Source organism: Chanodichthys erythropterus, chromosome 6, assembly GCF_024489055.1.
Source record: "Chanodichthys erythropterus isolate Z2021 chromosome 6, ASM2448905v1, whole genome shotgun sequence".
In the NCBI taxonomy this organism is placed as follows: Eukaryota; Metazoa; Chordata; class Actinopteri; order Cypriniformes; family Xenocyprididae; genus Chanodichthys; species Chanodichthys erythropterus.
Genome location: NC_090226.1, coordinates 23,954,014 through 23,981,388, shown reverse-complemented (window position 1 = coordinate 23,981,388; position 27,375 = coordinate 23,954,014). Strand labels below are relative to the sequence as shown.

The 27,375-nt window shown below is 39.2% G+C and overlaps 1 protein-coding gene across 1 annotated transcript; it reads right to left on the bottom strand.

Annotated features, from left to right (window-relative positions):
• Nucleotides 1–493: 493 nt before the first annotated feature.
• On the bottom strand, nt 494–24,657 carry LOC137021163 (bcl-2-like protein 15). The gene is made up of 4 exons (XM_067387400.1): nt 24,517–24,657; nt 6,467–6,582; nt 4,904–5,122; nt 494–1,125 (listed from the first exon to the last, which is right to left on the bottom strand). The coding sequence occupies exons 1-4, from the start codon at nt 24,608–24,610 to the stop codon at nt 1,096–1,098; spliced, it is 459 nt and encodes a 152-aa protein (XP_067243501.1). The 5' UTR covers nt 24,611–24,657; the 3' UTR covers nt 494–1,095.
• Nucleotides 24,658–27,375: the final 2,718 nt, after the last annotated feature.

The window sequence follows — 27,375 nt, the reverse complement described above, 5'->3', positions numbered from 1 at the left end:
ATCAGCTGGACAAAATCTTAACACTAGCCTAGTGGTTTTTGGATATTTTACTGCAAAAATTTTACATATTGTACCTTTAACTGAGGTCATAAACACTTTGGTTTCATCTTAGTATCCAGTTCTCAAGCTGCAATTACTTAGATCAGTTGAGCGTCTTAATCTAATACCATGCAGCTTTACAATACCTGTAACAGCACACTGTGAGGTACACAAATAGTGTTGGGAATAGTGCAATCAGATAAGGATTATCACAGCTCCTTCTAGTGTCATTTTGTCTACAGGCAACAGCATGCTTTTATTTGGCCTAAATCATACAAATGCTATACTATACTAGACAGTTGTGAATTACTCTTCATAGTTTGAACAACAGTCATTGGATGGTAAATCAGTACTGTGGTGCCCCCTTGTGATGGTTTGACAAAAGAGCAGAAGGGTTTATTGCAACTAAGAGTAAGAAAAAACATTTTTTATTCAAGTAAACAGAATTCCATGCTTAGGCTGAGTGGCCCATTCAGGTCATTAATAACACTGTTATTTCCTTATTGCCTGATGTGGTGCAAACAACAAAAATAAATGTCTGACCATGTCCACCCTATGTTTATTTTATCTAAATATAGAGAACATGCCACTAATGTTTACCACAACACACATATGAGACTGATTTATTTGTTGAACATGTTTCACTTCAAAGACCATTAAATAACATTGTAAATTTAATTTTTTTAATTAAGATTAAGATTAAAATTGTAATTTTAATCTACATACATACATAATCCACATGTAAATTAGTGATTATTACAATTAAGAATTTGACTACATCATAAGACACATAAGACTATTATAAATTACTTTTTAAAAGCATAATTATTTGAGAATTCCTGCATTAATTGAAATAAACAACTACCTGCATCAGAGTAAAAATGTAAACAGTAAAAGAAAAAATAAATAAATAAATAAATTCTTCCTTTTGCTGGTTGTGGTTGTCTATAAAGAGCTCCTTGGCACCTGTGTGACATTTACAGTTCATCCAATAGTATTAATCAAAATTCCAGAGAAATTTGAGTCTCTTGGAGAATGAGACAGTGAGCTTTAATCTCAGAAAGTGCTGTTCTTAGAAACAGAGACCTGTGGAGAAAAACAACAACATTAGACATATTGTCTGTTTAACAATTGCAAAATAGACCATTTTAGACCAATAGCAAAACAGATGTTTTGTGGCAGAAAATGACAGTTCTACAGTAGCAGTCTGTGGAAGACATGGTATAAAAGAATAAAAGAAAGGTAATAGTGAATTTATATCAAACAATTCTGACTTTTTTCATGTGATGCTGAGTTTATATCTCGCAAATCTAAGAAGAGAAATCAGAATTGTGAGATATAATTTATTATGCCTTTTTCCCTAGAATTGCGAGTTTATATCCTGCAATTCTGACTTTTTTCTCAGAATTATGATATAGCTTGAAATTGTGAGTTATAAAGTCCAAATTAGGAGATATAAACTTGTAATTGTGAAAAAAAAAAATTATAGGTTTAAATGTTGTCTATGAAAAATGTTATAGATAGTTTAAATATTATTTTGTGATTTAACTCTAGGGTTAATATTATGCCTCCTATGAACCGTATATGTGAATATTATGTAGATGTATTGTTAACATCAAATTCATGCTTTAATAGTAAGGTAATCGTGATGTACTGTAACTAACTCTAACTCCGAAATGGTCTATAGTCGCAGACGTTTTGGGTTACAATTGCCATTAAATGGACAGATTGAACTGATGACAATAGATCTACATAACATATGCAGTTCATAGGGGGTATAATGTATTAGCCCAATAACAGCATGAAATAATATTTAAACCTATAACATTTTTATCTTAAAATTCCTTTTCTCGGAATTTCAAGTTTATATCACAATTCAGAGGGGGAAAAAAGTCAGAATTGCAGGATAAACTTGCAATTCTGAGGAAAAGGCAGAATATCAATTCTGATTTTTTTCTTAGAATTGTGAGATCTAAACTCGAAGTTACTTTTTTTTTTTTTATTCTGTGCTTCCATAGACTAATACTGCAGAACTGTTGTTTTCTGCCAACAGGTAGGTTCCACCCACAAAACAAATCATCACTGTTTGCAAACACCCAAATGGTTTATAACAAAGCATCAAAATCTGAAAAAAAAAATTGTAATGGTTATTTTAGAAGTACATAATTATATATTGTATAAATATATAAGGCTCCACCTTCAACCCATCAACTCTCCGCTAGCTTCGCCCTCATTTAGCCAACACTGTTTCAGAGATGGTTCTGTTTCGGAGTGTTTTCACTATCGTACACCAGTGAGTAGAACAAACAAAAACAAAGAATGACAGCAATGACAACAGCAAATAAATAAATAAATAAATATGTACGATAGATAGGATAGACATGTGAAAGCATGTGAAAAAAAAGCTGCTCAAATTTTCTACTCTTGTGACATAGGAAGGGGAACTTATACTGCCCCTTAATCTGCATGTTTCCACCCACGGCACTGTCATTTTGTTATCGCAAGTGAAAATGGTGTACCAGTTCTACCGCAAAAGTTTGAACAAAGCATGCTAACTGTTCTGTCATTGGCTGCACAGATGAGCACAGTCTCGTTAGCTTGGATAGCCTGCAAATTGACCCTGGCAAGCTCAATTGCTAAAAAAAAAAAGGAGTGTTTCTGAGTGTTTCTATTATGGAACAAATATTAGACCATTCAAAGCATTTGATTGCAATCATAAACGTTAGCCTGGTGTGTATGGCTCTGTTTGGCAAACAGGTATGTATAGTTGGTGTCCATATGGGTTTTGCACAAAAGATTAACATGACAACCCATGCTAATCGATGAGTTGAATCCACTCCACAGCAGCTACATACATTTATCCACTAACTATTTAGAAACATCCAGTTGAATTCTAAAAGTTGTAACTTCTTCCTGAGTCTCTCCATCAGTGTCTGACTCCGGTTTGAACAATGTAATGCTGAACACTCCAGCTTTGTTGTTGTTGAGCAACCGAAGCGCGAGCTGTTAAAGCTCCGTCCTCTTTTGGAAAGCAGGCAGGGAGCAGTAAAGGGACACGCACAAAAACTGCATGTTTTTGCTCACACCCAAATAGGGGCAAATTTGACAAGCTATAATAAATTATCTGTGGGTACTTTTAGCTGAAACTTCACAGACACATTCTGGGGACACCAGAGACTTATATTACATCTTGTGAAAAGGGGCAATAATAGGTCCTCTTTAAAGCAGATGTGGTCATAATTTATCTTTTTTTGTATAATTTTCTTCTCAAAGATTTCTATGAATTCAAGGATTTTAGTCGATTTTCATTCATTCATGTTGAGGGGGGCAAGATGACTTTTTACGAGACGCCTTTCACCGGGGCTATGCCGTTGCTTGGAAGCACTTGGAGGGAGTTTGCTCTTCTTTACTCGTGCTAGTCCTGTTTTCCTTGAAATGGGACACCTGCTGCTTCGCCTTCTCCTTCCCTGGGAGATTCTGTCTGATCTGGGAATCGGCACAAAGATGAAGTTGCAACAGTAACTGGCTGTCTGGCACGGCTGGTAGAGCCTCCCTCAGGATGGCTGCCATAGTTACGGTGACGGCGACTTCTATTGCTGCGCTATTGGTGCCATGAGAACTGAAGGCCAGACCGATTAGATCCTCATGCACCCACAATTCCTCCTGATACGCAGATGCCAGCTGCCACTTCTGGCCTGATTTACTGCCTCTGGGGTCTCTCCATTGATCCTGGATGTGCAGCTCTTCTTCCAGCTCAATGGCAGTGATGCTGGGAACTTTGCAGGCCTGCTGGTTATTGGTGCCATGACAACTAAAGGCCAGACCCATTAGATACTCATGCACCCTCACTTCCTCCTGAAACACAAATGCCAGCTGTTTACTTGTCTCTAAGTGTTTAGTGGCCTCCTCGTTACGGGACATCAGCATGAGTTTGGTGTGAATACTCCAGAAGTGCATGTCACTCAGTAGGACTGCTCATTTCACTGTGGATTCATTGTGGACAGGACAATTGGTGTGTAGTTGGCTCTGATTGCTTTCCTGAAGCTCTATGTGAATGTTCTCAGTTGTCTCTGAGATCCTAGGGTACAGTGATAGGGACTTTGTAGAAGGAGTTTTGAGAGGAGGGCCTGTTGGAATTGACTGGACGGATTCCTTTCGATGTGACAATTTTGTTGTATGTGGCGTTGCAATCTGCATACTTGATCACACTGAACTCTCCCTTCATCATCTTCACCCTTGCCAGCCACCAGCTGCAGAGTTCTTGCTCGTTGGCTCTGGAGTAAACCTACACCTCATCTCCCTTACAAATCTCCTTGTGGTAATCAGCTGAGGGCGTCAACTTCTCTAGTTGCCAACTGTTTTCAAAGACTATTACAAGTGAGTCTTCGTATACATCCTTGATGAAATCCTTGTAGCTACCTAAAGCAGAGAAGCTCGCGGAAGTGTAGTTAGTGGTGGGTCTGGTGCTGGACTGATGCTATTTGATGACGGTGGATGTAAACAAGGTGTTAGCACAACAGCTAGTACTGCGGCTAATCAATGGTCATTGACACCTGGCACTTGAACTTATGGTTCCTGTATATGTTGGGGTGATTTTTGTAAGAATCCCTGCAACTATGTCTGAAAATGCAGTTGTGACATTTGTTCTTTAATAAGACTTTTAAAGAAAAGGTGCTGCTTCACCCTTCCCCTCCCAACACCTTTAAGGACTACCCATGGAATGATTATAAAATACAATGTATGCCTGCTGAAATCCTGCTGAAGACATAACAGAGTTTCCTGGTCTTTGCTTCTGGCCCCTCCCAGCCACCTTGCTCCCTACTAAAGGAAACAATTAACCCAAATCTGATAAAACTCTGCTCACCCAGCCACCTTGCTCCGCAATCCAGTTTGTTAGACGGTTGTTGATGAATCCCGTTACAGCGACCTCAACTGCATTTGTCATGTCAGGGCAGTTTTCTTTCATATAGAGTCCTAGTGTGATGGCAGCCTCGAGGAGCTGCTTCTCCGAGGCCACTTCTGCTCTTTCTCCAACCCACATCATACACATGCTGTCCACGCTATCAGTGAACACAGTCACCACCTAGAGAACACACAGGTGTTACTGGCTACAGTTGTTGTCTAACATTAAACATCAACACAATTCACTTTGTTATGTGGCTACCATGTAATTAAAAGGAAAAAGCATTTTAATCTGTCAGAACCAAATTAAGATTACTGCATACATTTTGTGGTTGCTCAAGAAGTCTCATTTTTACTCATTTCAGGAAAGAAAATTAAACCAATATCAATAGCACTTAATTCCCTGTACAGTAGAGGTAAACCGATACTGGATTTTAAGGACACAATAACTAAGTTGGCAACTGATTAAACAATATTTTTTAAAACTGATACTGAATATTTTACTGAAGTAAAATAGTGCTGAACTTTATTTAAAAAAAAACAGTATTGACAAAACCATGGAAATGTATTGTACTTCTGTAATCTGTTTGGCCAATATGATATTATTGCAATATTAACTGAGGGTGCTCTTGCTTTGGAGAATCATCTAGCACCTGACTAAAGGGTATATTTACATGACAATGTCAGTCCAGTAGTTGGCGAAAAACTACATGCCTATAGACTGAACACATAATACACACGCACATGACATCACTGTTTTGACAGTTTTGTATTTTAGACAGAGATGATAACGGTATGGTTTTCAAAAACTAGCACTTTGAATCCTGTTTTCAAAAGTTTGCTTATTCAGACCACCAAAACACTTTTGTTGTGTAAATGAACGGCCAAAAACATAGTAAGTTTTCAGTTTTTAGTTGAAAACTGTCTTGTGTAAACAGGTCCTGAGATAATAGAGCTGAAAATGTATTTATATGTGTATATTTTTCTTGCTCTCTTTTATAGCACATTATAATTATAGTCAAAATGACAAAATATGCATTACAGTGAGGATAAAAAATGTAATTGAAATCAGATCCTGATCCCGATCCAGATCAGATCCTGTTCCTGATGCATTTATACGTTTCTCTCTGCTGAAGAAGTATGCTGTTCTCAGATTACTTGCTTTAAATATGCAATATGCAACAATCATGACATTTAAAAATTTGCTTCTATTTTTTTTACGTGTCAAAACAAACACCACAAGGCATCTGTGATAGTTTTTACTACCTCTTTAGAGGCTGCTCTCATACTGTGTAATGATAGCAGACCCTTCTCAGCCACACCCGAAATGGATGCAGATAGGAAAAACGTTCGCTGTGGATTATTGCCTATAACTGAATCGACAAAACTGATATATCGTCCGACCTCTAACTATGAGAGACTCAGGAGCAAAGTAACATTGATAAAATATCCAATGTTCACAAAGTGATTCAAACACTCTTTAGAATAGTTGATCGTTGACTGAAGATGAACTATTTGTACTCACCTGATCAGCTGCGGCTCTCTGCACATTCTTTATCAGTGGCTGGATCACTTTTTCATCATAATCATCACCCAATTCCCTAAGCTTGAAGGCTATTTTTGCAGGGTCAAATGAATTCTCTGAGGAACAAATAGTTTTAAATTAATTTCTGATAAACTTAAAACAAGTGCACTTATATGTTTTTACAAAATATAAAATAATTCCAAGAAAGGAAACATTTATTAAAGGGATAGTTCACCCAAAAATGAAAATTTGATGTTTATCTGCTTACCCCCAGTGCATCCAAGATGTAGGTGACTTTTTTTTCTTCAGTCGAACGCAAATTATGATTTTTAACTGCAACCGCTGCCCTCTGTCAGTCAAAAATAGCAGTGGATGGGAACTTCAACTATAACAGTAAATAAAACTTGCTTAGACAAATCAAAATTAAAAGCTGCGGCTCGTGACGACACATTAATGTCCTAAGAGACGAAACGATCAGTTTGTGCGAGAAACCGAACATTATTTATAGAATTTTTACCTCTAATACACCACTATGTCCAACTTCGTTCAGCTTCCTGTTAGTGAGGTCAAAAAACGCGTTCTGTTGACGGAAGTGATGTCTCGCCCATATACTTCAATGAGCGCGAGACATCACTTCCGTTGTCAGAGTGCGATCCGACCTCACTAGCCGGAAGCTGAACGAAGTTGGACATAGTGGTGTATTAGAGGTAAAAAATTATATAAATACTGTTCGGTTTCTCGCACAAACCGATCGTTTCGTGTCTTAGGACATCAATGTGTCGTCACGAGCCGCAGGTTTTAATTTTGATTTGTCTATGGAAGTTTTTTCTACTCTTATTGTTCAAGTTCCCAATCACTGCTATTATTTGACTGACAGACGGCAGCGGTTGCAGTTAAAAATCATAATTTGCGTTCGACTGAAGAAAAAAAGTCATCTACATCTTGGATGCCCTGGGGGTAAGCAGATAAACATCAAATTTTCATTTTAGGGTGAACTATCCCTTTAAGGAAGTTGTCATAATCAATGTTTCCTCTAAGAGAGAACAGACATGAAAATCATGTGGGGAAATCCATTTGATTGTAGTAGTTTAAATGAGAAATAATTGCAGTGCTCTGGACAACCGCTATAGTGTTATTGTCGCTATAGAGTTAGAACTGGTGAATGCGGTTTACAGGTTCTATAGAAAGAGAACGATTGAGCGTGTGTGAGTGGGCTGGCCCTGAGCCAAATCAGTCGCGGTAAGAATCCTGTAATTTTTGCGGACTAAATACCTCAACATGAGAGGCAACACGAAACGAAAAGAATTGTGAAATAAAACGCCATGTTTTAATGAAAAGTGGTGGAAATAACGGATGATGGGCACAGAATGGTAACAAAACTCTGAGACATTTACAATCACACACCCACCACAGGTGTGGCTTGCAAACTCAAAATACATCAGTGATATACCTCAGTTTAAATAGATTTTTGTGTGTGGTGGTGGTGTGGGTTTCAGGGATGTTTAGATAACTATAAATGAGTTAACGTTCACTTTTCTTAAAAATATTTAGCAATCAGATATTTTTAAATGCTTCAGTTTGTTTTTACTTTATAATATATTAAAACAAATGGAAGCATAATACTGTATAATACATAATATAATACTGTATATCAGTTTAAATACTAATATAATATAATATAATATAATATAATATAATATAATATAATATAATATAATATAATATAATATAATATAATATAATATAATATAATATAATATAATATAAAGCCTAATAAAAAAAATTCTCACAAGGGGATTGTTTAGGGCTCCTTGCCACGAAAAATCTTGAAACCTCCTGGTATATAAAATCTGGGAAATTCATAAGCAATAAACATGTAATTTTAATGGTTTAGCACTCGGTTGCTAATAATTGACTGTACAAAAACACATTATGGTTGTTCCAAACCATCATTTTAACTGCTCATATTATATTATTATAAAGAACTGAACTGTCCTGCAGGAGGACAGAAATTATTTTTTTAATGGAATTTCTTGGTAAAGACTGGTACAGTTAATAAAGCAATGTGAAAAAAATCTCAGGTAACCTAAAATTCACCTAAATGCTTAATTTAGTGACTGAACGGCTTGTTTTCAAACATATTATTTAAATATATCACTAAGTTACATCAAGGGTCAAATAAAATAGAAACGGCACATTAAAGTTAAATGTTACAGTTGCATGATAAAACCATTTTTGTGTGTGTGTGTGTGTGTTTACGTTCATTGTACAGGTCTGATATAAAGTATGTTTTTGCTCAGGTGACCAAAATGTGCGCTCAACAGAGAAAAGTTTTGCTCATCAAGAAAAAAAAAATTAGAGGGAACATTGGTCATAATGGCAGATTTTTAATTATGTAATTCATATAATTTTAACTGTTGTCATCACAGTTGGTTTTGGGTCTTATTTTATGTTCCCTTTCAGTCGGTCACGTTCAACGTCAGAACATACTGATGAACGGGGTCTCGCCCGAGAGCCTAATCTCCTTCGAGTGGTAACAAAACGAGCCAATGGTACGCCGAGTACCTTGGTCGGCGGAATTTGCATCGCAATCTCCACCCCACTCAGTGGGTATATAAGGAGCAGCATGGAGTACTTGCATTCAGGCTTTCGCTTTGCAGCAGAGCACTTCATTGTTGCCTTTTGCCTGCTTTTTCTGTTGCTGCCTTCACACTGCCACTGACACAGCCGCCTCAGCCTGCTCGTCACCGAGGGTGCCCCCTCTCAGGCATCACAGCCTGTTTCCAACCCTCCCAAACCTGCCAAGCATCAGGCTAAGCGGCGATCCTGAGACGTGCCCGAGACTGCGATAGTTTGTGCTATGATGATAGGCAAGGATGTTCCCGGTCATGCGAACAGAGGTCACGACCCTGCTGCCGTACTTTCATGTCTCTATTCTTCCTCGACACAGAATGTTCCTTTGGTTTGCTTTTGAGGGGCAGGCATACCAGCGCAAGGTTCTCCCTTTTGGGTTGTCCCTGTCTCCCTGCATCTTCACAAAGGTCGCGGAGGGAGCTCTGGCTCCTCTTAGGGAACAAGGTGTCCGTATCCTCAACTACCTCAAGGCCTGGCTGATTCTAGCTCACTCTCGAGAACAGTTGTGCGAGCACAGGGATCTGGTGCTCGGACACCTCGCCCGTCTGGGCCTTTGGGTCAACTGAGAAAAGAGCAAACTCTCCCCTGTGCAGAGGATCTCATTTCTTGGTATGGAAATAGACTCGGTCACTAGTTCACGCAGCTTATGAGCGAGTGCACTGCCTGAACAGCAGAGCGGTCGCCCTGTTGCAGAGGCTCCTGGGGCATATGGCATCCTCAGTTGTTGTTGTACCACTCGGGTTGCTTCATATGAGACCACTTCAGCACTAGCTTCATGGCCATGTTCGGAGATAGGCATGGCAACATGGCACGCACAGAGTGACGATCACTCCAGCCTGCTGTCAGACCTTCACCCCCTGGTTGGAACTCTCATTTCTATGGGCTGGTATTTCCCTAGAACCAGTTTCTCCAGGCATGTTGTCGTCTCAACAGATGCCTCTGCCATGGGCTAGGGTGCCATGTGCAAAGGGCATGCTATGTCAGGCTCCTGAACAAGACCCAGACTCCAGTGGCATGTTAATAGCCTCAAGTTGCTGACAGTACAGCTTGCTCTGCACCACTTCAAGGCCCTGCTGAAGGACAAGCACATTCTGGTCCACACAGACAACACTGCAACCGTAGTGTACATCAACCATCAAGGTAGTCTACGCTCCTGCTGCATGTCACAACTTGCTCGCCTTCTCCTCCTATGAAGTCAGAAGCATCTGTGGTCGCTTCGTGCCATTCACATCTCGGCAGTCTCACCCCGGGGAATGGAGTCTCCATCCCTGTTTGCCTCTCCAGACACTTCTCACTGCCACTTGTTTAACTCGACAGACATTGTGCAAGATCAGGGAGGAGGCGGAGCAGGTCCTCATGGTTGCACCCTATTGGCCCGGCTGGACCTTGTTCTCCGAACTTGTAATCCTTGTGACAGCCCCTCCTCTTGTCAGTTCCTCTGAGGAAGGACCTTCTTTCTCAGAGAGGGGGCGCCCTCTGGCACCCGCATCCCAATCTTTGGAACCTGCATTTGTGGGTTCTGGAAGGGAAAGTTTAGGTACATTGCCACCTCAGGTGGTAGCTACCATCATTTCAGCTAGAATCTCGTCTACTAAACAGGCCTACGCTTTGAAGAAGAACCTCTTCATCACTTGGTGTCAAGAAGACCCCTGGGAATGGCCGATCGGGTCGGTGCTCTCCTTCCTTCAAGAAGGGTTGGAATGAAGGCTGTCTCTTTCCACCCTGAAGGTCTATGTGGCTGCCATTGTAGCTCACCACGATCATATTGATGGTAAGTCTGTCAGGAAGCATGACCTGATCATCAGGTTCCTGAGAGGGGCTAGAAGGCTTAATCTGCCTTGCCCTCAACAGGTTCCCTCTTGGGACCTTGCAGTGATTTTATCTGTGCTGCAGAGAGCTCCCTTCAAGCCCTTCGGGCTCTCATCCAGACCCCATTAGTCAGTATGTTCTGAAATAATGTCTCCGTTCCCTCCTTCAGGGAATGAGGGTTACATATACGTAACTGAGATGTTTATGATTTCATAATTAATACATTTATTTTGTAGTTTGATTCATGCTGCTTGTTTGTTCTGTGCTTCCCTTGCTCCTCATGTGCTCCTATAGTCAATAGGTGCATCCCAATGTGAAGGCTGCACACTTCGAAGGCCAGGCCAAAAGACAAATGGAGGCATTTATTGGATTTTGTCATGCTTCAACGCTAGCGTCAACGGGAGACCGGACCATAACAAGGTAAAATATGTATGGTTAAACTCTGTAATGTCACCTTTATATTGTTAGCAACTATTAGTTAACATAGTTTATTTCTTATAGTGGATCAAAAAGGTTAATCAAAGTTGTCCTGAGTATTAAGTTGTCCTAAGAAGGTTTTTGATTAAAGGTTTTGATCCACTTTAAATGTTGACTACTATATTTTCACATTTATATGTTTTTATTTAAGTGTAAATTTAAAGTACTTTAGATTTGTATTCAACACTTCATCTCAGAGATGAAGTGAAAAACTGACATTTCACATGCCATGGACATTACATTTTGATTTAGATATATTTAGATACAAAAGTTATTATATAAAAAAAAATTAACACTATATAATAGAAACACTAAAATGTGGTCTTATCGTGATGCATTGCTGTACATTAAACTACCCAAAAGTATATAAAGTAATAAAAGATAATACAAGTTCAAATTAGTATTTTTACAGTGTGGTATTAGTACTTTTTACTTGAAGTATCTACAGATTTCTTCCACCAATGACTTTGTTGAAACAGATCGACAGAGGTAGCTAATATCAAGGTATTGTTTATTTAAAAATATTTATTCTCTCTTTTCAGAGCAGACCCCTATACTGCGAAATAAACATTAGGGTCCCAGTGCTGCAAAGATTTTTTTTAATGGAGACAAGTGGTCAGATTTTCAGCTGAGCAGGGAGGTCCTGACAGCTCTGCTGTGACTGCTCAAAAGTGAACGCAGACACGGATGTGATGTTGAAATATTTTATGGTTTAATTTAAAGATTTGAGATAATTTTTTTTTTTAATTAATTTTGTTTATTTATTTATTTTCTGAAAACATCTCACAACATGGCAGCCGTTGACTGAGTCTCTATTGTGGAGCCCATGCTGGTCCAGCAGCACCACGATCTCCTGCTCAGCTCAGTAAAATCTATCTAAAATGTTTTTTCCAATCTGTTTTATGTACTCTTATTTTAGTTTTTCTGATGTTGAATGCAAGTTATGTTGTAAATAGTTGTAAAAACTTTAAGTAATGTGTAGAATCATTTATTTTTATTCACAAGTTTTAAATTGCATGAAAAAAAAATGTAGTGAAGAATTTGTTTAATTTACAAATTATAACTTACGTTATATAAACAATGTACAGAAATTACTTTGGTTAATTTACAAATAACTTGCATTACAAATAATAAATAATGTATAGAACAACTTTGTTTCATTTATAACTTGCATTACAAAAGATAAACTGTACAGAAATTATTTTATTTTTTATTTTTTACAAATAACTGATGTTTAGGAAAATTGATTTACTAATTTTAACTTACCTAAATGCATTTTATTTCTCAACCATTCTCTCGAGTAGAGAAAACAGTCTGTCCTTTCTTTCCCTGCTTTTTGTTTTTCTTGTTTATTGCTTGCTTTTTTTCTGCATTTTCTTTGAATAAAAACCCTGTCCTCACCATCGCGCAATGAACTCTGGGGTAGGCTAGGCCGCGAGGGGCCCTTCTGCTGTACCCTTCATTTGCCTGAGAAACAGAGGGCGCATTTGAAGTCGTTTTCGAATTGCACCAGCCTTCGTCATGCCACGATGATATAGGCCTTCGAATGTGGCCTTTAGAGGGTGCATCCTAAATTGGGACAGCCTTTGTAGTGCTGCTGTGACGCAATAGGCCTTCAAATGTGGCCTTTGGAAGGTGCAGCCTTTGAATTAGGACAGCCTTTGCCGCACCGCTGTGACCTTTGGAGGGTGCATCCTGAATTAGGACAGCCTTTGTAGTGCCGCTGTGATGCAGTCGGCCTTCAAACGCAACTTTTGTTCCATGCGCTGGTTTATTGTCATGTGGTTATGAGTTCTGGTTGTTCATTGTTTGTCTTAGACAAAGGGAACACATGACTAAGTACTTAACACTCTGGAGTCGTCGGTATCGCCGGCGATACCACCTCGTTTTTTTTCTTACCAGTGTGAAAGAGACTAAAAATACTCTGTCAATTTTGCACATACAATTAAGAGTTATACACCATTTTAATCTGTGAAATATCTTTTATTTGTGTACACTCAGAGTAAAAACAAAATGTGCTTTTTGCAAAAGAAAACATGATGCGTGATCTGTCGTCTCCCTCTGAATGAAGTCCAATCTGATAGTTCTCAGAAAATGAACTGTAACTCAGTGAATACTAATGACACAAAAATTAGACTTATGTCTAAAGAAACATTGAAATGTCAGGTTTTAAATTGTGTACATCAAATCTAAAACAAATATTCTCTGTTTATGTAATCTGTATGAAAACAGACTGTAACAAGGTTAGTAGATATGGGAAGAAGGAGGCGGGAACCGGCGAACATTGAACGTAACTTTTAATTCAAAATAAACAAAGAACAAAACGAAAGTAATGCCGGCAGACCCTCGCGGACGTCTGCCGGCCACACAAACATAATAAAACATAAAATAAAGTCCAGGCCTGGTCCTCTCTCGTCCTCCACGGTAGTCGCTCCTCCTTTTATGCTCCCGGAGCTCCTCCGTGAGGGACTCAAGGCCGGTGCGCCTCCCAGGTGAAGCTCATTAACACTCGCGCCACCGGCCTCGCGCCGCTCCCTCACGGCTCTCGCCCGCCCTGGTCGCCACATACCCCCATCGCCCCTCGCAGGCCGGGGGGTACTCCCGAGACTGCGCTCTACTCCCCCCCCGGGCCTGTCTCGGCGGCCGCAGCACCTGGGGGTAAGGACAGACGAGACGAGAGAAAGGAGACGGAAGCAAGGGGAGCGACAGGACGAGAGAGGGGAGAGAGGAAAAAGAAAAAAAAATTCTTGGTCCGGTTCCCCGACACACTGCCGCTTGGTCCTCAGCCTGCCGAGAGGCTCTTCTTCGCGGTGCCATGCGGTGGCACTGGACGCTCGGTGGACGGCCCGATCCTCGACCGCCTCCTGGCGGCCGGCGATGGCTCCTCCGACTGAGGGCAGCCGGCAGCGAGTCCCCCGTTCCCTGCTCCTCCCCTTTATGGCGGACGGCAGCAGGCTCCGGCCCACGGCGAACGGCGGCGACTCCTCCGCTCCCTCTTGGACGGCAGCCACCCCACCTCGTCCCAGGGGCACGGCCTCGAGCTCGCCGTCCCACCTTTCACTAGGCTCCAGTACCACCGCTTCGGGCAGCCTCTCGCGGTCTTCACTCCCGCGCTGCCCGAACTCCGCAGCACCGCGATCCCCCTCAGCAGCGAGGGCTCTCCGACAGCATGTCCCTCCTTCCTCCCGGGTTTCGGCACCAATGTAACAAGGTTAGTAGATATGGGAAGAAGGAGGCGGGAACCGGCGAACATTGAACGTAACTTTTAATTCAAAATAAACAAAGAACAAAACGAAAGTAATGCCGGCAGACCCTCGCGGACGTCTGCCGGCCACACAAACATAATAAAACATAAAATAAAGTCCAGGCCTGGTCCTCTCTCGTCCTCCACGGTAGTCGCTCCTCCTTTTATGCTCCCGGAGCTCCTCCGTGAGGGACTCAAGGCCGGTGCGCCTCCCAGGTGAAGCTCATTAACACTCGCGCCACCGGCCTCGCGCCGCTCCCTCACGGCTCTCGCCCGCCCTGGTCGCCACACAGACCCATGTCAGAAATCTGTGATTCAGCTCATTATCCGCTAATGCGGCCACGCCCACGGAGCGAGGGATATTCAGACGCAAATTCTGAGGCAATACATGTATACATTGTAGCAAACGTGTATTCATTATCTTAAAAAGTCTATCTGCATGTTATAGCCATGGTTAGCAATCTCTGGAAGCCTCTGTTAGTTTCTGGAAAGTCACATGGTATGCCTGTTCTTCTTTAGGAGGCATTTGTGGACTAAAGGTGCACAGGGTGCCCTCCGGCTGCAGGTATGAATTGAAAACAGTATCCAGCGCTCATAGTGATGACAATAAATATTGAATAAATATTACTCCTCTGTATAGAAAATTGACAAACATATGAGAATCCATAATTTTTTCTCCAAATGTGCATGCTTTTAAGCATAAGGAATTATGGTCAATATAAGATTTTAAGAGTAAAACAGAGGTCAAAATGTGAAGCTTGAGTCTTAGATCTTTTTAATGATGTATAGATTGTCAACTGCACATTAACATTTAGGCTATACAGTGGGGCAAAAAAGTATTTAGTTAGCCACCAATTGTGCAAGTTCTCCCACTTAAAAAGATGAGAGAGGCCTGTAATTTTCATCATAGGTACATTTCAACTATGAGAGACAAAATGAGAAAAAAAAAATCCAGAAAATCACATTGTCTGATTTTTAAAGAATTTATTTGCAAATTATGGTGGAAAATAAGTATTTGGTCACCTACAAAAAAGCAAGATTTCTGGCTCTTACAGACCTGTAACTTCTTCTTTAAGAGGCTCCTCTGTCCTCCACTCGTTACCTGTATTAATGGCACCTGTTTTAACTCGTTATCAGTACAAAAGACACCTGTCCACAACCTCAAACAGTCAGACTCCAAACTCCACTATGGCCAAGACCAAAGAGCTCTCAAAGGACACCAGAAACAAAATTGTAGACCTGCACCAGGCTGGGAAGACTGAATCTGCAATAGGTAAGCAGCTTGGTGTGAAGAAATCAACTGTGGGAGCAATTATTCGAAAATGGAAGACCTACAAGACCACTGATAATCTCCCTCGATCTGGGGCTCCACGCAAGATCTCACCCCGTGGGGTCAAAATGATCACAAGAACAGTGAGCAAAAATCCCAGAACCACACGGGGGGACCTAGTGAATGACCTGCAGAGAGCTGGGACCAAAGTAACAAAGGCTACCATCAGTAACACACTACGCCGCCAGGGACTCAAATCCTGCAGTGCCAGACGTGTCCCCCTGCTTAAGCCAGTACATGTCCGGGCCCGTCTGAAGTTTGCTAGAGAGCATTTGGATGATCCAGAAGAGGATTGGGAGAATGTCTTATGGTCAGATGAAACCAAAATAGAACTTTTTGGTAAAAACTCAACTTGTCGTGTTTGGAGGAGAAAGAATGCTGAGTTGCATCCAAAGAACACTATACCTACTGTGAAGCATGGGGGTGGAAACATCATGCTTTGGGGCTGTTTTTCTGCAAAGGGACCAGGACGACTGATCCGTGTAAAGGAAAGAATGAATGGGGCCATGTATCGTGAGATTTTGAGTGAAAACCTCCTTCCATCAGCAAGGGCATTGAAGATGAAACGTGGCTGGGTCTTTCAGCACGACAATGATCCCAAACACACCGCCCGGGCAACGAAGGAGTGGCTTCGTAAGAAGCATTTCCAGGTCCTGGAGTGGCCTAGCCAGTCTCCAGATCTCAACCCCATAGAAAATCTTTGGAGGGAGTTGAAAATCCGTGTTGCCCAGCGACAGCCCCAAAACATCACTGCTCTAGAGGAGATCTGCATGGAGGAATGGGCCAAACTACCAGCAACAGTGTGTAAAAACCTTGTGGAGACTTACAGAAAACGTTTGACCTCTGTCATTGCCAACAAAGGGTATATAACAAAGTATTGAGATGAACTTTTGTTATTGACCAAATACTTCTTTTCCACCATAATTTACAAATAAATTCTTTAAAAATCAGACAATGTGATTTTCTGGATTTTTTTTTCTCATTTTGTCTTTCATAGTTGAAATGTACCCATGATGAAAATTACAGGCCTCTCTCATCTTTTTAAGTGGGAGAACTTGCACAATTGGTGGCTGACTAAATACTTTTTTGCCCCACTGTATATCAAATATAGTTACCTATATGAAATGCCATAGAGGTAGGAATGTTCAGGCGCTTTGCATCAGGGCAATTCCAGCGTTATGGACGTGACATTTGAGTCAAAACTTGAAATGTAAACGCTCAAAGAATGCATTTAATAGCAACATATTGAACTGTCTATTTATATATTCATAATCCCTTACTAAAGGATGTCAGGCTAAAACAAAAAAAGTCACTAAGTTTTGGGTGACAACATATTTTTTAAGAATTCTGTGAATTACACGGCACAAACCAAAAGTAATACTGCCCACTGAATGAAGAAGGGTTGGCTCTCCACAGAGTATAGAATAATAATTTAATTTCATTTTTCGTGTTCACATAAACGAGGAAAAAACAACGTTACGGATGTGACCGGTCTGAAAGCGGCACAGAAGACTGCTTTAAACTTTCACAGAGACCTGTGAAAATTTTAAAGCAGTTTAATATGGAGTAGTTAAATATGGAGTACCGCAAGGCTCAGTACTAGGACCGTTGCTTTTCACTCTGTACATGCTACCCTTGGGATATATCATTAGGAAGCATGGAGTTAGTTTTCATTGTTACGCTGATGATACTCAGCTCTATATTTCTTCGCGCCCTGACGAAACTTACCAATTCTCTAAATTAACAGAATGTATAGCTGATATAAAAAACTGGATGACCAGTAATTTCCTACTACTAAATTCAGACAAAACAGAGATTCTAATTATTGGACCAAAAACTTCTTCACGCAATAACCTAGAATACTGTCTAACACTCTGTTAAGTCTTCGTCGTCAGCTAGGAACCCTGGGTGTGCTCTTTGATACCAATCTTTCATTTGAAGGCCATGTTACTAGCATCTGTAAAACCGCATTCTTCCATCTTAAAAATATATCTAAACTACGGCATATGCTCTCAATGAAAAAGGCAGAACAATTAGTTCATGTGTTCATGACCTCAAGGCTAGATAACTGTAATGCTCCACTGGGTGGTTGTTCCTCCCGCTTGGTAAATAAACTACAGTGATCTCAGAATTCAGGCCAGCTGATAATACCTAGAATATCAAAATCATCCGCAGGCGGTAGATCATTCTCCTATTTGGCACCTAAACTCTGGAACAATCTTCCTAGCATTGTTCGGGATGCAGACACACTCTGTCAGTTTAAATCTAGACTAAAAACGCATCTCTTTAACCTGGCATATATATAACACATTATCAATTTATATTTTCAAATCCGTTAAAGGATTATTAGGCTGCATAAATTAGGTCAGCCGAAACAGAGAACACTTCCTATAACACCAGATGTACTCGTTACATCAGAAAAAGAATGGCATCTACGCTAATATTAGTCTTTCTGTTTATCCCGAGGTTTACCGTAGTCAACCGGATCCGGGCCGTATCCAGCTGAGACCAAGGGCCAGCACCATGACACGACCACAACGCAGCCCTGAAGTATCAGCAGAGATCGAGTCGACTAGATAATCCATTGTGAAGACATCATCAACAAGACAGCCAGTGGCGCAGCTCCTCAACAGACCCTCCATACTGGCGTGATGAATACGATCCTCAACTGGACATGACCACAACGCAGCCCTGAAGTATCAGCAGAGATCGAGTCAACTAGATCATCCATTGTTAAGGCCTCATCGACACGACAGCCAGTAGCACAGTTCCTCAACAAACCATCCATACCGGTGTAATGAATACGATCCTCAAATGGATGGAACTGAAATAAATACTTTGATTGTTGCGATCCTATCAGACTTATAATAGCAACCTGAATCGTAACAAAGCACTATTCGCCAGAGGAGAACTGGCCCCCCGACTAAGCCTGGTTTCTCCCAAGGTTTTTTTCTCCATTTTAACACCTATTTGCCACTTGTTTGCCACCTGATGTCACCTGTTGGAGTTTGGGTTCCTTGCCGCTGTCGCCTTTGGCTTGCTTAGTTGGGGACACTTGACATTTGACTTGAAATTTGATATTCAACAGTATTCTTACATTTATTCAACAGTGCTTTGATCTGCCTGCATTGACACTATTCTTTAAGAATTGCTGTGCAGCCACAATTATGTACCAGTTATCAATGTAAAGCTGCTTTGACACAATCTGCATTGTAAAAAGCGCTATATAAATAAAGGCGACTTGGACTATGTTGTGTGGTTATTTTGTTATTGTGATGAAAGTATGCAGCACATATTTACATATTCACCTACACACTGTCCCCAGAAGTGTGGGTGGCACTGGGATGTTCACCAACAGTATATCGCTGGTCATGCGTTTCGAACTTCTTTTTACTTCTAAGTGAAGAACGGAAACAAAAACTTTGCTATGAGTATACTGGGGCCTTGAAGACAAAATTGCTCTGTTTGCTGTGGAATCAAGCCATCTGTAAATAAGATAGATGATTATGAGGCAAAAGTACAGGATGTCACATTTCATTATTGGCTGTTTCAACACATTCATGTTTAGGGCTGCAACTAACGATTATTTTGATAATCGATTAATTGAGCGATTATTTTTGATTAATCGGATAAAAATTCTACTTTTTTATTTTATTGACAAAAAACACACTATTGAACATCCTGCCCAAAGTACTTCAAACAAAAGTGACAACTGAAATGTCACAGTGAAATAAAATAAATACAGTGCTTAATTTATTAGACTACATGTCATAATAAAGAGAGAACAAATATTAAGAAATATATCAAAAATGGCAAATAACAAACTGAAACAACTAAATAGTCATTAATAACAGTCTCTGTTGTTATTGACTGTAATTGGGCACCTGGGAAATAAACAACTATAAGTGCTTTACTTTTTTTCTGCCTTTCTTGTAAAACAGTAAAATCGAAAATTCATGGATAACAATAATTATATTGTAGCATTAGAAATACTGCTGTGACTAAAGAGCTTACACATACTGGTGGATTAAGTGGAGTAGCAGGGGGAAAATCATTTAAAGGTTTGAATGGGTTATTCACTATAGTACAGTAACATGGTTACATTGTTTTTTTTTTTTTTTTAAATATAATTTTCTATTAACAGGTGTTGTTATAGCTCCTATATAGCTGTTTTTTAATATTCAATCTTGCCGCTGTTAAGATTTTCAGTTTCTGAGATTTTCGGTTTCCGAAGGCGGAGCATACAGGTGCTGGTCATATAATTAGAATATCATCAAAAAGTTGATTTATTTCACTAATTCCATTAAAAAAAAATGAAACTTGTATATTATATTCATTCATTACACACAGACTGATATATTTCAAATGTTTATTTCTTTTAATTTTGATGATTATAACTGACAACTAAGGAAAATCCCAAATTCAGTAAATTAGAATATTGTGAAAAGGTTCAATATTGAAGACACCTAGTGCCACACTCTAATCAGCTAATTAACTCAAAACACCTGCAAAGGCCTTTAAATGGTCTCTCAGTCTAGTTCTGTAGGCTAGACAATTGTGGGGAAGACTGCCGACTTGACACTTGTCCAAAATACCATTGACAAATCCTTTGGTCATTGCAAAACCTTTGGCTGGCTGTTCACAGAGCTCTGTGTCCAAGCATATTAATAGAGAGGCGAAGGGAAGGAAAAAATGTGGTAGAAAAAATGTGTACAAGCAATAGGGATAACCGCACACTGGAGATGATTGTGAAACAAAACCCATTCAAAATGTGGGGGAGATTCACAAAGAGTGGACTGCAGCTGGAGTCAGTGCTTGAAGAACCATGTACGCACAGATGTATGCAAGACATGGGTTTCAGCTGTCACATTCCTTGTGTCAAGCCACTCTTGAACAACAGACATCGTCAGAAGCGTCTCGCCTGGGCTAAAGACAAAAAGGACTGGACTACTGCTGAGTGGTCCAAAGTTATGTTCTCTGATGAAAGTAAATTTTGCAATTGCTTTGGAAATCAGGGTCCCAGATTCTGGAGGAAGAGAGGAGAGGCACACAATCCACATTGCTTGAGGTCCAGTGTAAAGTTTCCACAGTCAGTGATGGTTTGGGGTGCCATGTCATCTGCTGGTGTTGGTCCACTGTGTTTTCTGAGGTCCAAGGTCAACACAGCCGTATACCAGGAAGTTTTAGAGCACTTCATGCTTCCTGCTGCTGACCAACTTTATGGAGATGAAGATTTCATTTTCCAACAGGACTTGGCACCTGCACACAGTGCCAAAGCTACCAGTACCTGGTTTAAGGACCATGGTATCCCTGTTCTTAATTGGCCAGCAAACTTGCCTGACCTTAACCCCATAGAAAATCTATGGGGTATTGTGAAGAGGAAGATGCAATATGCCAGACCCAACAATGCAGAAGAGCTGAAGGCCACTATCAGAGCAACCTGGGCTCTCATAACACCTGAGCAGTGCCACAGACCGATTGACTCCATGCCACGCTGCATTGTTGCAGTAATTCAGGCAAAAGGAGCCCCAACTAAGTATTGAGTGCTGTACATGCTCATACTTTTCATGTTCATACTTTTCAGTTGGCCAAGATTTCTAAAAATCCTTTCTTTGTATTGGTCTTAAGTAATATTCTAATTTTCTGAGATACTGAATTTGGGATTTTCCTTAGTTGTCAGTTATAATCATCAAAATTAAAAGAAATAAACATTTGAAATATATCAGTCTGTGTGTAATGAATGAATATAATATACAAATTTCACTTTTGGAATGGAATTAGTGAAATAAATCAACTTTTTGATGATATTCTAATTATATGACCAGCAACTGTATATGAATATTAATAAGTTTCCCAGACATGCGCAATAACACGTGCAACTGAGATTTTTAGTTCACATTGCATCTCAGCATTAGTGGATTATTCCATAAAGGGAACTATATTCTCAGGGTCCCAGCTGACTTATGCATAAACTACAGTTGTTTACTTCTAGGAAACAGTAATGTTTTCATTAGTATGCAAGATTTGTGCAGTCGTCTGTAACTGAATGACAGATACTTTGTGTAACAGTAGAGCAAACTTCAGCTACCGTCTACAATGCGTTCAGCTCATTGTGCTCTTCCTTTGCAATGTTTTAAAACTCGCCATTTCATTACTTGTTATCATTAAGTACTAGCCTGACGTGGTCATACTCAATTCTAGTTCGAATATGAGTCTGATACTGCTCCATTGGGCTTTGATTATTATGGGGGCGTATTTCAACCGATCCAGGAAAGACCTCAATTGGATAGACCTACAACCAATCAGAGCTACAGAGTAAGTGATGTATGTTGAGCGACGCATAGTTGTCAACAGAACTCAACTGCACACATGCTGGAACTAGTAGAAGATGAGCGTATAAATGTGCAAAATGTTGTGGGCGGGGCTAAGTTCGGCTGGCATCCAGGCTAATTAAGTACATCACTGCCTGTAACAACTGAAATAAACCTGTTTAAAAATTTGAGGACCTATATCTATTCTGGTATTGTTCTTAAATTCTTGTTCATTTTGATATGATGTAGGCCTATTTCTCTTCAAAAGGATTAATAAAATTCTTTATGTTTAGGCTTACCAAGGTTGCATTTATTTGATCAAAAATAGGCAAAACAGTAATATTGTGATTTGTTTTCTATTTTAATATATTTTAAATGGCTGTTTATTCCTGTTACTCCAGTCTTCAGTGTCATATGATCCTTCAGAAATCATTCTAATATGCTGCTTTGCTGCTCAAGAAACATTCTTAGCTACTATTATCGGTGCTGAAAACAGGAATACAGTGTCTGTTGATTCATAGAACAGCAAGTTTGAAGACTATTGCAATAGAAATCTTTTGTAACATTAGAAATGTAAAAAAAAAATCTATTTAATTAATCCTTGTTGAATAAACTTCATCCTTGTGAAATTAATTTTTTTTTTAAAAACAAAAAAAACTACAGTGATTCCAGACATTCAGGGGCCTATTTTGGGGCATCATTAACTATGCACCGATTCAGGCTGTGGACCCTTTAAATCGCAACATAACATAACCCTCTAATGGATCTTTACAAGATGTTCGTCATACATACTGCATGCATGCGTTGGATCATGTGAGTATAGTATTTATTTGGATGTTTACATTTGATTCTGAATGAGTTTGATAGTGCTTCGTGGCTAAAGCTAACATTACACACTGTTTTATAAAGAATGAAGTTGTGAAAACAGCACAATAGGGCACCTTTAAGTAAATAAAAAAATAATTTAAATTCAAAGAGTGGTAAAAAAGTCAAAATCTTTAAGACTAAAAATGTAATTTTTTGATCTGAGAATAGCTTCCTTATGTGTCATATTTCCATATATTAAGGGACTGCTACAGTAGCTAAAGTTTGTTGTTGGCAAGTCCATGCCCATCTTTTTGTACAGAAACAAAATGTCATTAAATGGCTCACACAATATCATATGTTAACTCCATCACACATTATACAAAGCATCTATTAATCAAAAGCAAATCAATGCCATATTCTCATCTTTATTCCAGGATTTGTGATATGTTTTGACATAGTTTATTTTTTATTTTTTTCTAATTTCAAGAGTCCAAATGTGCCCCTAATTAAAACCCCATGAAGAACATGCATGTTTATGAACATTAATGACCAGTCAATTCAGGTTGACTGGGACACTTTTTGCCATTGACTAGGAAAAAGTTTCCCGATCAACCAAATAATGTATATGCCAAATAATGAATGTTTGTGTATAAAAATAAATTGTCAATTTATATAATTGATCATCATTGTATATCCAGGTACACAAGTCATACATGGTCAAAACAAGGCATGGCAGAGAATAACAAAAGGTTGCAAAAATCTTTATTAGACCACTGATTTGGGACATTATTTCTTTCATTTCCAGAGGGATGACCCCGTTTTAAATCTTCATAAGGTGATGTAACATTAGAACATAGCAACATGATTGAAATGGCAGCTGCATATTTTTTAACAATATGTTATTTATTTATTTATTTTCCCATTTATTTGTTATATGAAATCAGTATAATCTACTTCAACTCATGCAGGTGTTCTAGGATGCTTTGTTTTATTGTGCAATTGAAAAATTAAACCTTGTGGTGGCAGTGTATCTTAATTTAAACCATCACATGTATTTTTTATTCTACCCATATTTTATAATCTTTGAATGAAGCTTTTTTTGTTTGTTTGTTTATTTGTTTTTTGGTCATGCACTTTTATGACAGTCCCTTCATTTGCTCAGCGAATGTCAAACACATGTCCAATACATAGGTCCAATATCAAACCAACTTTCCAGAGGTCCTAAACCAACCACGTTGATTTATTCAGTTTTAATGGCTAGTTCAATTTAATATAGTTTTAATCTGTTTAGTTAACAGTTAACACAACCTCTTGTTTTGTATCGATGTGTTTCGAAAATACAGGTGTCAACAAGCTATTGTTTACACGCTCATAAGGGACATACCATTTTTATAGAATGACTCGAATAATATTTAGAGATAAGAGAACGAACACTTACCATCTTCGGGACCATCATGCTCCACCATATCAAGATCTCGTAAAAGGCAGTGTATCACGGCGTATGTTTGTTTCTGAATGTCAGTGGGTGCCATCGCATTTAACCGGTGGTAGAAGATTTTCGGTTTCTAAAGATTTTCTGTTTCCGTGGGCGGAGCAAGCTGAATATTCAGGAGTGTCCCAGACATGCGCAGACTACGTGTGCAACTGAGAATTGTATTTAGTTTATTCTGCTTGTATCTCAGCACGTTTAATAGTTTATTTCATAAAGGCAACTATAGTTTTAGCGTTGCACTGACTAACGTATGCCTGGGTCATTCCTGGGTTTCGTTCATATTTCACATAGCCTATCAAACCCCAACAAATCATATTGTCCCACCTCAAGCATAAAGTACTTTTATTATTATTATTATTATTATTATTATTTTCATTTTATTTATTCATTCATTCTTTCAGATTTAGACACCTTTTATTCTCAATTGGTTTAAAACCACAATTTTATTGTGTTCGTCCTCAACATGTCAGGTGGTAATCCATAAGAATAATAATCCATAAGAAACGTCTTGCCTATTTTTGTCCAAAAATACTAATGTGACAGATTGAGAAGACTGCAAACAGATTTGAAGGGAGACATTGCCTTGATTTTTACATTGTCTCTTTCTCATATTTTGCCCTTCTTTCTGTGTCAACATCTGCATGCACAACACATTATTTTATCAAATTAATTATTTTATAACAAAATTATGAGTTGTCATGATTTTAGTAAGTATATCTTTACTGAAACCATGACTTTTTTTTTTTTATTTTTTATTATTAACATTGGTCATAAATGAAGTGAAAAACTCAACCCTATTTTAGTGTGATAGGGTTGAGGTTTTTTACTCAAAATATCCACTGCTCCTTGTGTAGCGTAAGAGACCATATATGACATCAATAAAATAAGTAAATTGTATATACTTATGTATTAAAATAGTTTTCAAAAATAATAATTTTCCATCTTTATTTTATGTGATGGTTTAAATTTTTAAAACATTAAAAAAATTACTGATTTAAATTTAATTTAAACACGTTTAAATTTTTAATTTGAATTAAAGGGTTATTTCACCCAGAAATGAAAATTATGTCATTAATGACTCACCCTCATGTCGTTCCAAACCCGTAAGACCTCCGTTCATCTTCGGAACACAGTTTAAAAAATTTTTGATTTAGTCCGAGAGCTTTCTGTCCCTCCATTGAAAGTGTATGTGCTGTAGACTGTCCGTGTCCAGAAAGGTAATAAAAACATCATCAAAGTAGTCCATGTGACATCAGTGGGTTAGTTAGAAGTTTTTGAAGCATCGAAAATACATTTTGGTCCAAAAATAACAAAAACTACGACTTTATTCTTGATCCCCTAAGGATTATTATTATTAGGGTCAAAGGCAAAGGCTGAAGGCCCTATTGTTTTCTTTAGGATTATTAGGGCCAAAGCCAAATGGCTGAAGGCCCTATTGTTTTCTTTAGGATTATTTATTATTATTAGGGCCAAAGCCAAAGGCTGAAGGCCCTATTGTTTTCTTTAGGATTATTAGGGTCAAAGCCCAAAGGGCTGAAGGCCCTATTGTTTTCTTTAGGATTATCATTATTATTAGGGCCAAAGCCCTGAAAAGGGCTGAAGGCCCTATTGTTTTCTTTAGGATTATTTATTATTATATTATTATTAGGGCCAAAGCCAAATGGCTAAAGGCCCTATTGTTTTCTTTAGGATTATCTTGATCCCCTAAGGATTATTATTAGGGCCCAAGCCAATGAAATGGCGAAGGGCCCTCTTGATCCCCTAAGGATTATTATTAGGGCCAAAGCCCAAAGGGCTGAAGGCCCTATTGTTTTCTTTAGGATTATTAGGGCCAAAGCCCAAAGGGCTGAAGGCTCTATTGTTTTCTTTAGGATTATTAGGGCCAAAGCCCAAAGGGCTGAAGGCTCTATTGTTTTCTTTAGGATTATTAGGACCAAAGCCCAAAGGGCTGAAGGCCCTATTGTTTTCTTTAGGATTATTATTATTATTATTAGGGCCAAAGCCGAATGGCTGAAAGCCCTATTGTTTTCTTTAGGATTATTTATTATTATATTATTATTAGGGCCAAAGCCAAATGGCTAAAGGCCCTATTGTTTTCTTTAGGATTATCTTGATCCCCTAAGGATTATTATTAGGGCCCAAGCCAATGAAATGGCGAAGGGCCCTCTTGATCCCCTAAGGATTATTATTAGGGCCAAAGCCCAAAGGGCTGAAGGCCCTATTGTTTTCTTTAGGATTATTAGGGCCAAAGCCCAAAGGGCTGAAGGCTCTATTGTTTTCTTTAGGATTATTAGGGCCAAAGCCCAAAGGGCTGAAGGCTCTATTGTTTTCTTTAGGATTATTAGGACCAAAGCCCAAAGGGCTGAAGGCCCTATTGTTTTCTTTAGGATTATTATTATTATTATTAGGGCCAAAGCCGAATGGCTGAAAGCCCTATTGTTTTCTTTAGGATTATTAGGGCCAAAGCCAAAGGCTGAAGGCCCTATTGTTTTCCTTAGGAAAATATTTTTTCCGACTATTCGGGCATTTTTGGGGCCCTTAACATGCTCAAAAACTCTTGAAACTTTGTACACACATCAGAATCGTCGGCCATCAGGGCCGGGCAGAAGCTGGAACCCGGGCGTGGCGGGGGGCTCGACAGCGCCCCCTTGAACGGTGTCTAAAAACTCGGTCCATATATTAAACATGCTTGGTCGAATTTGTATGAAACTCAGTACACATATAGACCTCATCGGGCTTAACAACTTTCATGCCCTAAGTTATAGAGGGTATGCAAGTGATGTCACCGTCGACCGTTACGGCTGC